This window comes from Ochotona princeps, chromosome 8, assembly GCF_030435755.1.
Source record: "Ochotona princeps isolate mOchPri1 chromosome 8, mOchPri1.hap1, whole genome shotgun sequence".
In the NCBI taxonomy this organism is placed as follows: domain Eukaryota; kingdom Metazoa; phylum Chordata; class Mammalia; order Lagomorpha; family Ochotonidae; genus Ochotona; species Ochotona princeps.
The window spans coordinates 25,652,068-25,666,672 of NC_080839.1; the positions used below are offsets into that span (position 1 = coordinate 25,652,068).

At 44.0% G+C, this 14,605-nt stretch overlaps 1 protein-coding gene across 3 annotated transcripts in view; it reads right to left on the reverse strand.

Moving 5' to 3' along the window:
- Positions 1-1,598: 1,598 nt before the first annotated feature.
- The window catches only part of STAMBP (STAM binding protein), a 47,074-nt gene continuing 34,067 nt past the window's right edge, over positions 1,599-14,605 (reverse strand). For 2 of the 3 annotated variants that reach the window (XM_004590670.3, XM_058667745.1), the window contains exons 8-10: positions 4,635-4,747; positions 3,984-4,083; positions 1,599-2,228 (exon numbers count right to left, since the gene is read on the reverse strand). In XM_004590670.3, coding sequence (XP_004590727.2) covers positions 2,172-2,228; positions 3,984-4,083; positions 4,635-4,747 — 270 coding nt within the window. In that variant the 3' untranslated portion in view covers positions 1,599-2,171. Of the gene's footprint in view, positions 2,229-2,273; positions 3,188-3,983; positions 4,084-4,634; positions 4,748-14,605 lie in introns of those variants that run through there. The other variant, XM_058667744.1, reaches the window with a different exon arrangement.

The following is a 14,605-nucleotide window of genomic DNA, read 5'->3' on the forward strand; positions in this document are numbered from 1 at the left end:
CCTTCCTCTTCCCCAGGAGTATGACGGAGAGGGAGAGAGACATTGAAATACTCCCAGAGTGCCTCTGTGGCTACACTGTGGCAGATTCTCTGTGCCCACTGAGTCACTAAGACATCTTGTGCTCAAGGGCACTTAGGTAATCAGTCAGTGATGACTAGAGTTGCAGTGTCTGATACATCCACTACTTTGAAGAGACATATGCTGAATGTCTCTCATGTGCAGTCTGATGAGCGCTTGTGAGTCTTCAGTACAAATGCCTGGTGATGTGGTTTTCAATCCTGGCTGCTACTAAGAAGCCCAGAAGCTTTAAAGGTTAAGACAAAATGAAAATAAAGTTTGGCAGCACAGTCTAGAGATTCAAATGCAATTGGTGTAGCCTGGGGCACGCACCAGGATCTTTTAGAAAGTGTTGCAAGTATTTGAATGTGTAGCCACAGTTAAGAACTTTTTGTGGATATTAAGTGCCAAGTTCTGAGTAAAGGCTAAAGTGAGGCCTTAGGCAATGGAATGCTACTGCAGAGCTTTGAACAAGGGAGGAGACATGTGATGGCCATCACGCAGGAGGCTTTTGCTGATCATAATGTACAGGACAGACTGGAATGAAGAAACACTAAACACCGAGAGAGTGAGCAAAAGTTTATGCAGTGGTCCACAGGAAAGGCCAGAAAGACCTAAACCAAGAGGTGGCCCAGAGAATGGAGAGAAGAGGGTAGTCTTGGTTCAGGTACAAGAGTGGGCGTTTTCAGGACTGCTGAGGGCAGGGGAGGGGGCCAGCCAGGCTGCCTCTGGGCCACAGCACACAGTTCCTCTGGGAACTCTTTCCAAAGCCCAAACCCATGTGGCCTCCTATTTCAATCCATGCCAAGGAATTTCCCTTTATCCTGGGAATTAACCCAAGAGAAGAAAATAAGAATGGGAGATTTGGCTCTTCCAGGTGGATGCTTACAGAACCATCAGCCCAAGCAATAAAGATGAGACATACTCAAGACAAAAAAATATTTTAAATCAAGCAAAACTTCAAGATGTCACAGACCCTTTCCTCCACCCTCTTTGCTGAAATTCTTCTATAGAAAGAAATAATTCATCTCTCCAAAGGATTTACTCTCTTGCCCTCACAGAAGAAGTAACAAATAACACTACTGTTTCTATGCTACCTTAGAACACTAGGACCAGCTTACTGAAGGAAAAACACAGGACCAAATGCAACTTCAAACACCTTCCTAGATGCTGCCTAAGTCAGAAAAGAAAAAGCAATACGTGGAATTAGCAGGGTGCGGTGGTAAGGGAGTGTAATCATCTGTTTTCAGTATAACCTGCTTCTCCACATAAAGGCTCCATCATCTGCCGCTGAAAGCTCGCAGGGCACGAGGAGGCGGCAAACGGGATGACCCACCTGAGAGAGCACCAAAAGAACAGCAACGACTTCACAGCCCTGGAAGACCACAGCAGGCAGAGAGAAAATACTGAACAATGAGGAGTGAACTGGGCACACCTTCGATGTCAGCCCATTTCAAACTTCACGTTCTGCTCTCCTTTCCCACAACTTCCTATTTAACTCTGTTTCTACGATACAGATGGATCACTCTAGAATATAAACGTAAGTTAAATGTTATTTTATTGTAGAGGAAAAATATCGTGAAACATTTGTTACATAAACGATTCCTAAAAACAATCACCCTTCAGGGGTTGTCAGTCTCCCCGTCTGGATGGATGGCGGGAGCTGTCCCTCACGTAGCAGCTTCACTGACATGCCCAGAAAGCACAGAAAAACTCCAGTCATTTCCTAAATGGCTTCCAAATCTCTGCAGAGATGCCCTGATTTAGTCCACAGGTAAAGAATAAGTTGGCAGATAAATTAGAAGAATCATTGAGAGGAAAACAATGTTAGCTGGAGAATCTAGAAGAAAGTGTTTATGGATGTCCGTTATACCTGTTTTTCCACTTAATTTTTGGGTTACAGTTACTTTAGTATGGTCATGCTTTTTCAGACTTGCTTCAAAAATATGCTCCAATGAATTCTTTTCGAACAAAAACAGAAAATCAGTTCTCTCCCAGGTGATGCCCCCTACTCTGTGCTCTGTCTAAGAAAAGCTTCCAAAGCTCTCTCCCTGGAAAGCTTAAAGGAGGGGGCTGCAGTACACTGATGTGCTCTCTGGTTCTTAGAAGGCATCTCATCGAAGGTCTGTGATGGTCACGGCTCTGTCCACGACAGTCACGTGGCTGCAGCTCTGCAACAGGGAAAGAGAGAAAACCCTGGTGTTAAGTGCTTATCCTACGCCAGTGGTTCCCAGTGTGAAGGCGAGACTGCTATTCAAGTAGCAGCTATGGTTAAAGGGCCCGGGAACTAGTATTTCCACTAACCCACCCCACATAACTGAATAAATGTTGACCCTTATCTCTCTGTTCTGCTTTTAAATGTTTATTTCAGGATAATTCTTTGTGTTACTGGTGCCAAAATTTGGAAGCAAATAGGGTTGTTCTTAAAATATGCATTATTTCACCGAACCACTGAATTCACTGCAGCTTTTTGGATCATTACATGGGTCAGATAATAAACCACACCTACCAACAATAGGAGAATGCTCACTTCAGGATTGAAAAAGGGTCTTTGTTACTGAAAACCTGAGCACCTCAGACTTTCTCTCTCATTGTGCAGTTGCCGGTGTAACATCCTCGCACTGGACATTTATTACACTTTAATGCAGACCAATCTATCTGTGAATGGACTGGTCAGACAGTGCTTCCCTATATATGGCTGAAAACACCCAATACCATTTTCATCCCTCAACTCCTCTAACCCTTGGAATTCTCAGACCCTTCCTGGGGTATCTCTTCTAAACACCCCCAGTTCCTTTTAGTGACAAGGTTCTGATTCCTTCCTTTCCTGTACTGGTCACTTTTCCTTGAACTGTGCCCCGCCCCTGCCCAAAATAGCCATACTCCATGGCCAACACGGAGGAAAGCAACATTGTCAGATTTAATGGCTGAACTGAAACAGTGATTTTATCATCAACTAAACCTTTTATTCACAGAACACAACTTTGGGGGAAAAAAACCCTCACTTCCTGCGATGATAACAACCCTCTTACCTAAGCAAAACTCCAGAATCAAGTGTGCTCAATTTACCTATTTTAAGTGACTTTCTTCTTTTGCAATCAAATCTCTTATTGAAGAACAGGCTTAGTCACTGACAGTGATGAAGAGAAAAACTGACATTTAACAAGCAGCCATCACAGCAGGTACACTCTGTACATTCTTTCATTTAACTTTCTCAGCTATAATCTCTATTCTACACCTGAGAAAGCTGAGCCTCAAGAGGGGTGCAGAGCCCAATCACAGACACACACAGTCATCACTAGCGTCACGGCTACTCCGATCCCACAGTCTCCACGCACAGCATGCTGGAGATGCGGAAGGACAACACAGAAGGCTGAGCTCTAAAAAAGTGAGAAAGGATATCAAGCCTTGGCAGCCTGGGCTGTCCTTGCTGGTAGAAACACAGCTCCACCAAAAAAAGACAGAAGAAAGAACAAGTCAATCAACCACCTCAGCTATATGTTGGCAGTGAAATACTGGGCAAATGGAGACTCTATGATGGACTGTGTCAATCAGTGGATTCTTCAATGACCTCATCGTGCTTGGAGTGGCGAGACTGGCAGTGATTCATAACTGGTGAACTATCAAAACCACTTGAGCAAGTATCTCAGAGCATGCCCCACATCTGGGACTTATGGGGTGGGAAACTGGGTGGGGATTCTCCCTCAATATCCCCCTTTACCTCAGATACAAGAAGGAAACAATATGGACATAATAGTCTTACCCACTTTCCTATAGCCCCTGAACCTTTTTATCGTAATTAACTATGTAAAGATTGTCAACAATATAATAAAAAAAAAATAATAACAATAACAAAAAAAGGACAAAAAAAAAAAAAAAAGAAAGAAAGAAACACAGCTCCAATTTCTGCTTGAATAGATACATACACAGAACAAAGGTGGATCCTTGCTGTGAGGGTGAAATCCTTTCTGGCGACAGGAAGAGATCTCTTCTAGCCCATGATCAGTTAGTTTAAAAAATCCAGTTCTGAAATAAGAACAAGCAGATTCAGAGTAAGCCAAGGTACAGCATCCTATCAATTCCATGTATATGTGCACACACACACACATACACATACATGCATGGCATACATGCTCACATAAAAGGTCATTTTGCAAGAGCATTCATAGCACACTGGCTTAAAGGTCTCTCCCCTGGTGAATAAATCAGTTAGAGAATGAGACATCATTTCTACTACATTGTATTGCTGAGACACTTCACAGTAAATAAGACTTGGAAGGAAAAAGAAATAATATTTGAGATAATCTGTCTGATTTTGAACCTCTTTAACCCAACATCAAATGCAAAACTTTCACTTCTCATTGCTTCATGTCAAACACTTCAAATTTCTTGAGAATTTGTTTTTTGCAAAAGTCACTAAGTCATAGTGTATATTTAAAATCAGCATGGAAGGTTTATCAGGATATAGGGCTGCTTAAAAGGAAGCCTTTCAAAATGGCCAACTCATACAATCTACTTTATGGAGACCTTTCCCCTGTTTTCTCCGTGGAACCCAGGGCTGTGTCCTGTGGACTCACTCCTGAAACTTGGGCGAGCAGACGATGGCTATGGACTCTGGCAACATCATCTGGTAGGAGCAGTGCGTGTGCAGGTCAACACTGGAGAGGAAGGCGGTCTGGGTGGGGTGGGTCTGTGAAGAGAAAAAGGAAGTCAGAGGACTCTCGCTGAGGACAACCAGCCTGCTTCAGGAGGAAGGCAGAGACAAGCCAATCTCCACAGCTGAACCCAGCCTCAAGTATAAGGCTACCAGCAACCACGAGGGGAATAAGTGGCACAGTAAGGACATTCCTTCTGAGCACTGGAAACTCGTCTAACAGGAGTATGTGAAGAGAGTCACACTTTCTTTTTTCTTAAGTTCAAGAGATGAACAGTATGTTGACTATAGCTAATATCAAAGTATTATATACTGGGAACTGAGACGAGCTTCTAAGCATTCTCACCACAGAAAAGAAGTGTGGGAAGTAATGCATATGTTAATTATCTTAATTTAGCCATTCTACCATATACGCCTATTTCAAACCATTCCACATAAATAAGTACAAATATTACGTGCCAATTTTAACAAAACAGAAAATGTGTCATATACCATATGTCTATATATTGTATTTGTCAATAAAGATAAAACTATATGCTCCCATTATAAATTCATAGAAAACAAGGAATAAAATGAATAAAAGAGCTCATAGAGATAAAGATAATAAGCAGATTTTGGCAACTGGAAGAGCTGTCTGCAGTAAGGAACATATGAGCAAGGGGAAGGGTATGAGCGTGACTAAGGATATGGTTACTCAGAAGGTAAGGTTTGTAGAGCAGTGGTGGGATGATGCCACCCTGGGGGTGGGGAAGAATTGCTTCAGGACCTGGGGCCTGGCTTTATTAGAAATTTTTTCACACACACTGCACAGAACCCTAATTCCAGGATTCTGCACGTAGTTTAGTCTAAGGGACACAGAAGTTGATACCCAGCAGACAAAGTTAATCTTGAACTGGGGTGAGTGCATCCTGTCACAGCTCACAGGTGGAATCCAAGAAAACCCACAACCATTCCCCAAATCACTCCTCACCTTCTTTTTTGAATTTTATTTTTATGGGTATCTTTTTTTTCCCTTTTAAAAACTTTTTTTTTTTAGATTTATTTATTTATATTGGAAAGTCAGATATACAGAAAGGAGGAGAGACAGAGAGGAAGATCTTCCATCTGATGGTTCACTCTCCAAGCGGCTGCAACGGCTGGAGCTGAGCCAATCCGAAGCCAGGAGCCAAGAACTTCCTCCAGATCTCCCACATGGGTGCAGAGTCCCAAGGCTTTGGGCCGTCCTCGACTGCTTTCCCAGGCCACGAGCAGGGAGCTGGATGGGAAGTAGAGCTGCCGGGATTAGAACTGACACCCATATGGGATCCTGGAGCGTGCAAGGCGAGGACTTTAATCACTACACTATTGTGCTGGGCCCTAAAAACATTTTTGCTATTATTATTTTCCAAGATACAATGTTACAGGTGTAGGGATTCCCTCCCCTCCTATCTCTACCCACTATTTTCCCATTTATTATTACAATAGTATAGTCCTTCAGCAATATTCATAAGTCCAAAACTCTGCTATTTAAGTGTATCATGGCATTGTAGGTATAGGCAATGGTAGAAAACTTAGTATCAAACTATCAAGTTATATTTAACAGTTTCACTGGGAGTCCTTTCTTTATTTGGGAGTAGAGATGTATATTGCAATGTATCTTTGCTTCCCAGTATGCTAGTCTCCATTATATGGTTCATCTATGAGAATTTATTTATATACCTGTTTATTTATACATCTATTTGCTTTGTATTTTGCATGAAGGTTGCCTTATATTAGAGAAAACATATGGACTGGCTTATTTCACTCAGCATAGTGGTCTCCAGTTGGGGTCACTTAGAGGGCCCCAGGGTTGGGCCTAACAGGAAACTGAGGAGAGAAAGGGATGAAACTAGTTGACTCACACCACGGGAGGATAGCAGCATTCAGGCAATCTGAACACTCATAGGAGACAGAGGCAGTGAACGCAGGGGAAAAACTCTTGCCTGGAACATTTGAAACATGAACTTTTGTGGAGGCCTGGCAGGCTGAACAGGGCTGGAATTCCTGGTTAGACAGAGGGCTGCAAGCTGCAGAGCTTTAGGGACCAAGGTTAGCAGCAAGGCAGTGGGTGAATGGGATTGGACACCATTTAGCCGGCAAGGCATGAAGAAGCACAGTACCACCAATACAGTTCATGTGAACTGCCTGTTGCGTCCTGTGTCCTATACAGGCAGGACACTGTGGTGAATTCTGCCTGCAGGGTGAAGATGCAAGGCATGGGTGTGGAGTCTTAGCTGACCTGGAGATAGGAGAGGGGCTCTGACTCAGCATGGAGACAAGAGACAGACACCAGGGATGGAGATCAGATGAGGGCAGTGTAGGTGAGGAGACTGTGCTTGTGGAAGCTACAGCCAGGAAAGCACTGGATACTGAGGGTGAGAGAACAGCATCCCAGCTGCAACAGGAGGGGATGATGAGCAATACCTGAAGGGAGACCAAATGTGAAGCTACCTTTCACTTTCTGCAAGTGCAAATACCCAAAGCCTCGGGACCCTGCACCCGTGTAGGAGACCCGGAAGAGTATCTGGGCTCCTGGCTTCAGATCAGCTCAGCTCCAGCCATTGTAGCCACTTGGGGAGTGAATCATCGGATGAAAGATCTTCCTCTCCATCTCTCCTCCTCTCTGTATATCTGACTTTCTAATAATAATAATAATAATAGAAGTATAAATACCTCTCTGGGTGTCTCAAGTATTGCTTATTCAAGAGATTCATAGTTCTTATTTGGTCACCAAGATTCATATGAGTCCTTTATAACCTTTCTTTATACTATGAAAAGTTACTCACTCTGGAACAGAAGGGACCTGCTGCCCAGTATTTCAACATGGTAGATGTTTAAAAGGTCTTAATAAACCAAATTAGATGACTAAGTCTTCATCCCAATGGAATATTATGAAAAGGCCAACATGAATCCAGGGCTCTAAAGACTCTATGGGCATAAATTGTCCTGCAGTTAAAGCATCATCCAAAAAACATATGGGAGGTGGGGGGCTACCTGGATTCCAGTGGATAGTTAAATCTTGCCAAGGAACCTATGAAACAGAATAAGATACTGAAATTTGGGCCCGGCAGCATGGCCTAGTGGCTAAAGTCCTTGCATTGAACACGCCCCGGGATCCCATATGGGTGACAGTTCTAATCCAGGCTGCTCCACTTCCCATCCAGCTCCCTGCTTGTGGCCTGGGAAAGCAATCGAGGATGGCCCAAAGCTTTGGGTCCCTGTGCCCGCGTGGGAGACCTGGAAGAGGTTCCTGGTTCCCAGCTTCGGATCAGCGCGGCACTGGCCGTAGCAGTCACTTGAGGAGTGAATCATCGGATGGAAGATCTTGCTCTCTGTCTTTCCTCCTCTCTATATATCTGATTTTTTAATAAAAATACATAAATCTTTAAAAAAAGATACTGAAATTTGAGAGTAATCAAAGCATCATCTAAATGTGCATTCGCTTCATTTTAGTTGTTTCTAAGTATTTTATTTTTAAGATAGATTTTTGGGGAGAATTGAGATGGTGGAATAGGGCAAGGACATGTTTAAACAGATGGAGAAACATTAGCCAGGGTGAAGCACAGAGGGCACGTTCCAGGAAATAGGAGAGGACAAAATGACAGCAGAGACTGGAGACTGATGGACACAGGAAAAAGCAGTGACCACAATGGTGTGGTGCTGCAGTGACCTGAAACCCTAACAGCATTCAGCAAGTGGTGATCTGAACTCCACTGGCGGCTGGAAATCACCCAGCAATGAGGTAGGGAAGGGAAATTCACCAGGAACTCAGGAGGTGAACCCAGATAAAGAACTGTCCACCGTGTTGGTTTGTTTGATTTGACCAGGAGCAGAGACACACCAGCAGATCCCAAACAGGTGGTGCGGGAACAGGGTGATTTCACAGCCCAGTCTGCCCCATAGACTTGAATTGGGTGCCATTTTGTTTAAAGAGGCAAAGACTATGGGACAGGACTGCACATGCACTAAGCTGGGAGTGAACTCATTTCGGGCTCAGTGAACTGCAACAAATGCCATCCTTCATGGTTCCAACCAAAATAGGTCTGGGTAGCCCCCAGACCTAATGGCCAGCAGATCAAGAATTGCAGGAATTGGGCCCGGCGGCGTGAACACTCCGGGAGCCCATATGGGCGCCGGTTCTAATCCTGGCAGCTCCACTTCCCATCCAGCTCCCTGCTTGTGGCCTGGGAAAGCAGTCGAGGATGGCCCAAAGCTTTGGGACCCTGTACCCGCATGGAAGACCTGGAAGAGGTTCCTGGTTCCTGGCTTTGGATCGGTGCAGCACCAGCCCATAGCGGCTCACTTGGGGAGTGAATCATTGGATGGAAGATCTTCCTCTCTGTCTCTCCTCCTCTCTATATATCTGACTTTGTAATAAAAATTAATAAATCTTTAAAAAAATAATTGCAGGAATTATTCCTACTGGTGCAAGCATAAATTAGAGTGGGTGAGGGTTGTTTGGGCTTAGCCACAGCATCAGCTGGCAGAAGCTGGCACTGGGGGCTAATTCTGTCAAGTCAAATGCCAGAACCACCTCAAGAGTGCATAAAACTGGGATTGAGAGAGACCCGGGAGGGAAATAGTGGGCTCCTCCTTCTTAGGTTACTACTCCCGTGGGAGGGCATGAAAACTAGGACGGGGCTGGGGTGGTTAGACAGAGGCACTCAACAACATCCGTGAGGGCTGGATAGTTGAGCTGGTTAGATGGAACTAAGCTTCAATACCCATTGACATGTATGAGAGCCAAATGGGATGTGGGACAGACTGGACTAGTCTGCTGCACATACTGGCAAACCAGGGTAGGGGGCGGGCCTGTGGGGGTTATTGTGGGTCGCTATGACTAGACTGCAGCTCCCACTGGTTTATGTGAGGGCCAAGCATGTGCTGGGCAGAACCAGGCTGGACTGCAACACCAATTGGTTCCAGTGGAAGTCAGGGATGAAAGCAGAACCAACCCAGGAACTGCAACCACCAGCTGATCGTGGTGATGGACTGTGCCGGGCCCTGTACTTGCTAGAACATACAAGAATCTGGTCTGGGAACACCTCAGACAAAGTTTCTTTGGGGATCTCCCTAATTGAAATGTCGGACTCAGAACCCTAACCAAGAAAAGACAGAAGAAAGAACAAGTCAATCAACCACCTCAGCTATATGTTGGCAGTGAAATACTGGGCAAATGGAGACTCTATGATGGACTATGTCAATCAGTGGATTCTTCAACGACCTCAACGTGCTTGGAGTGGCGAGACTGGCAGCGATTCATAACTGGTGAACTATCAAAACCACTTGAGCAAGAACCTCGGAGCATGCCCTATATCCGGGACCTGGGGTGGGTGGGAAACTGGGTAGGCCTTCTCCCTCAATATCCCCCTTTAAACATGAAGGAAACAATATGGACATAATAGTCTTACCCACTTTCCTATAGCCCTTGAACCTTTTTACCGTAGTTAACTAAGATTGTCAAAAATATAACAATTTAAAAAAAAAAAAGAATTGCAGGAGTTTCACATCAGGCACCATTTTGTACGGTGTAGCAAAGGCTTTCACAACAGTGAGCTGTGCATGCCCTATCATCCTGGGAACTGTGTGAACTGGAACTGGGAGAAACATTGTACAGACAATAGTGTAACAATAGCACAAGATCACAGGAGGTGAGGTGCTGAGGTAGGGGTTGGGCTATGCAGGGTGGAGATTTAACACATGAGCCCAGATCTGAACCTCACTGGAGAGAGTAGCACAAGTGACTGTAAACAAAGAAATGTGTATCAACCACAATAAGTAAAATCAAACTTTAGACCTGTGGGTGACCCAACTTGGAAACCTGCCCCAAGCAGAAGAACCTTCTAACAATGACCAACAGCAAAAGAAGACAGAGGCACAAAGAACATTACTGAAGACTCCCCGGCAAAGGAGCAAAACCCTTTGCCAAACTCAGAGTTAACTGAGGAAGACATCAAGAAAATGAGGGATACACAATTCAAAACACTTGTTATAACGTTTCTTTTTTTTTTTTTTAAAGATTTTTTTATTGTTATTGGAAAGCCGGATATACAGAAAGGAGGAGAGACAGAGACGAAGATCTTCCATCCAATGATTCACTCCCCAACTGAGCCGCAATGGGCCAGTATGCGCCAATCCAAAGCCAGGAACCAGGAACCTCTTTCGGGTCTCCCACGCAGGTGCAGGGTCCCAAAGCTTTGGGCCGTCCTCGACTGCTTTCCCAGGCCACAGGCAGGGAGCTGGATGGGAAGTGGAGCTGCCGGGATTAGAACCGTCGCCCATATGGGATCCCGGGGCTTTCAAGGCAAGGACTTTAGCCGCTAGGCCACGCCGCCGGGCCCTGTTATAAAGTTTCTTATCAACAACGAGAAGCACATAGAGCAGGCATTCAAGGAATTATTATTATTATTATTCAAGGAATATGTCACACAGGAAATGAATCGAATGAAAGCTGATATATCAGAAATGAAGAATAGAGTGGAGCAAATTAAAAGTACAGTAAAGAGTCTCCAAAATAGAATGAAGCAAGCAGAAGAAAGAATCTCAGAATTAGAAGGTATTTCCTGCCACCAGGGGGAAACAAACAAAAAGCTGAAAGCAGAGTTGGGTCAAGCTAAAAAAAACTATATTCAAGAATTAAGAGACACAATTAAAAGGCCAAATATAAAAGTTATGTGAGTTGCAAAATGTGCAGAAAGAGAAGCCAGGTTTACAAATGTATTCAATGAAATAATAAAGGAAAACTTCCCTAATCTAGAGAAAGAACTGGGAAACAACATCCAGGAGAGGCACAGAACTCTCAACAGGGTTGACCAAAAGTGATCTTCACTACGACATATGATCATCAAGCTCTCCTCAATCGAACATAAGAAAACGATCTTTAAATGTGCACATGAAAAAAAAATCAACTGACATATAGAGGAATGGCAATTAAATTCACAGGAGATGGTCTGGCAGCATGGCCCGAAGCGGCTAAAGTCCTCGCCTTGAACACCCCAGTATCCCATATGGGCGCCGGTTCTAATCCTGGCAGCTCCACTTCCCATCCAGTTCCCTGCTTGTGGCCTGGGAAAGCAGTCGAGGATGGCCCAAAGCCTTGGGACCCTGAACCCGCGTGGAAGACCTGGAAGAGGTTCCTGGTTCCTGGCTTTGGATCGGCGCAGCACCAGCCATTGCAGCCACTTGGGGAGTGAATCATCAGACGTAAGATCTTCCTCTCTCTCTCTCCTCCTCTCTGTATATCTGACTTTGTAATAAAATAAATAAATCTTTAAAAAAAAAATTCACAGGCGATGTCTCACAGGAAACTACATGACAGAAGAGAATGGAGTGACATATTCCAGATTCTAAAAGAAAAAAATTGTCAGCCCAGAGTAATGTACCAAGCAAAGCTTTCCTTTGTTAGAAAATGAAATACAATTTTTCCACAGTAAAGAAAAATTAAAAGAATATGCCTCTTCCAAACCTGCCCTGCAAATGATACTTAAAGATGTTCTCTTGACGGAGAAGAGGAATAGCACCTACCAAAACCAAAGGCAAATGCAAAGAACATGCCAGTAAAATAAAAACAGAAGACTAAATCAATGAACAATCCATTGCTAAAATTACAGGACCAAATTACCACCCATTCATATCAACCCTGAATGTAAATGGCTTAAACTCATCGATCAAATCTCATAGAATGAATAGTAGGTCTGATTAAAAAACCAAAACCCATCCATTTGTTGCCTACAGGAGACATATAGCACCAACAAAGATGATAGGAAACTAAATCTCACAGATTTTGATATTTTTAGCTTCATTTCTCCAAAACATGTTTTTTCTCACTAAATTCTTTAATGACACATACATAATACAGTAACATCATTTTCTTCAAGAAGTTTCTTGATTTTCTTTTCTACTTCTTCAGTGACACATTAGTCATTCTGTAGTGTGTTATTTAACTTCATGGTGTTGTTAATTTGTTTTTTCTTCCTGTTACTGATCTTGTTTTGTGGCTTTTCATTTAAGGGGATGTATAGGAACTGTGTAATAGAGACCATTATATCCAGTAGCATGTTTTTAATTTCATGGCATTGTAATTTCTATTATTCTTTCTGTTGTTGGTTTTGTTTTGGGGCTTTTCACTTGGGAGGATTTACAGTGACTGTATAGTGGAGACATGTCCAGATGTGAGAATATAGTACAGTGTGCATCTCTACTTCCGGATCAAGGATGGACTCCCAGCGAAACTGTTGGATGTGTCTTGACAATGAGATGCTGGATTCTCTGCCACTGTCCATGCCTGCAATGATGGACTTATCACTGTCTATGAGGAACTGTGCTGTTGTAATATGAGACAACTCAGTGAGTGGGGGGGATAAAGGGAAGGAGTAGGCAAAATCCCAAGGCCTATGGAACTTTATCATAAAATGGTAACAATAATAATCAAGAGAAAAAAGATATATTTTTGGCCCCGGTATGGTAGTTATGGCTATAGTCCTCACCTTGCATGCACCAGGATCCTATATGGGCGCCAGTCTAACCCTGGCAACCCCTCTTCCCATACAGCTCCCTGCTTGTGACCTGGGAAAGCAGTCAAGGATAACTCAAAGCCTTGGGACCCTGCACTTGCATGGGAGACTCAAAGGAGGCTCCTGGCTCCTGGGTTTGGACCAGCGTAGCTCTGGCTGTTGCGGCCGTTTGGGGAGTGAATCATTGGACAGAAGAGCTTCTTCTCTGTCTCGCCTCCTATCTGTATATGACTTTCTAATAAACAGAATAAATCTTTTTAAAAAATATATGTTTTTATGTGAAAGGAAGAGTTACAGAAACAGAGAGGAAGACAGAGAAAGAGAGGTCTTTTGTCTGCTCGCTCACTCTCCAAACAGCTGCCATGGCTGGTACCAGACCATGGTTCAAAGCCAGGAGTCAGAAGCTTATTTCAGGTCTCCTGCATGGGTGCAGTGACTTAGACCATCCTCTGCTTCTTTCCCAGGCCATTAGCAGGAAGCTGGACTGGAAGTGGAGCAATTGGAACTTGAACTGGCACCCATATGGGATGTTGGCACTGTGAATGGTGGCTTTACCTTCCATACCATGGTGCCAGTTCAAAGTATTTTAACATATCATTTATTTTACAGGCGTAGGAAAAGAGGGAGAGAGACAGATTAATGTCTGCTGGTTCACTGCCAAGTGCCTTTAACAACTGGGGGTTGGCTGGGACCCAGAGCCAGAAGCTGGGAACTCAATCTAGGTCTCCCAGTGCATGGCAGGAACCCAATCATTTGGATACTATCTTCCAGGATTTACATTAGCAGAATGTGCCAGAGCTGAGTATCAGACCTAGGTATCATGACAGGAGATGCAGGCACCCTAGAGGTATCTCAACTGCTAGGCTAACTACCTGCCTGTATTTTATGTTTCATTAAGCATTTTTTTAAACAAATAAAAGGCTTTCTTTCATATAAGACATTCATCTTAGAGAGGGTGATTTTTTTTTTTTTTTAAGATATACAGAGAGGAGGAGAGACAGTTAGATATACAGAGAGGAGGAGAGACAGAGAGGAAGATCTTCCGTCCAATGATTCACAACCCTAGTGGCCACAACGGCTGGAGCTGAGCCAATCCGAAGCTAGGAGCCCGGAGCCTCTTCTGTGTCTCCCACACAGGTGCAGGGTCCCAAGGCTTTGGGCCATCCTTGACTACTTTCCCAGGCCACAAGCGGGAGTTAGATGGGAAGTGGGGTTGCCGGGATTAGAACCGACACCCATATGGGATCTTGGTGCATGCAAGGTGAGTACTTTAGCTGCTAGGCTACTGCACCAGGCCCGAGGGTATGATCTTAAGTAACAAGAATGAAAAAAACAGGACCCATTTTGACTCAAAACACCACAG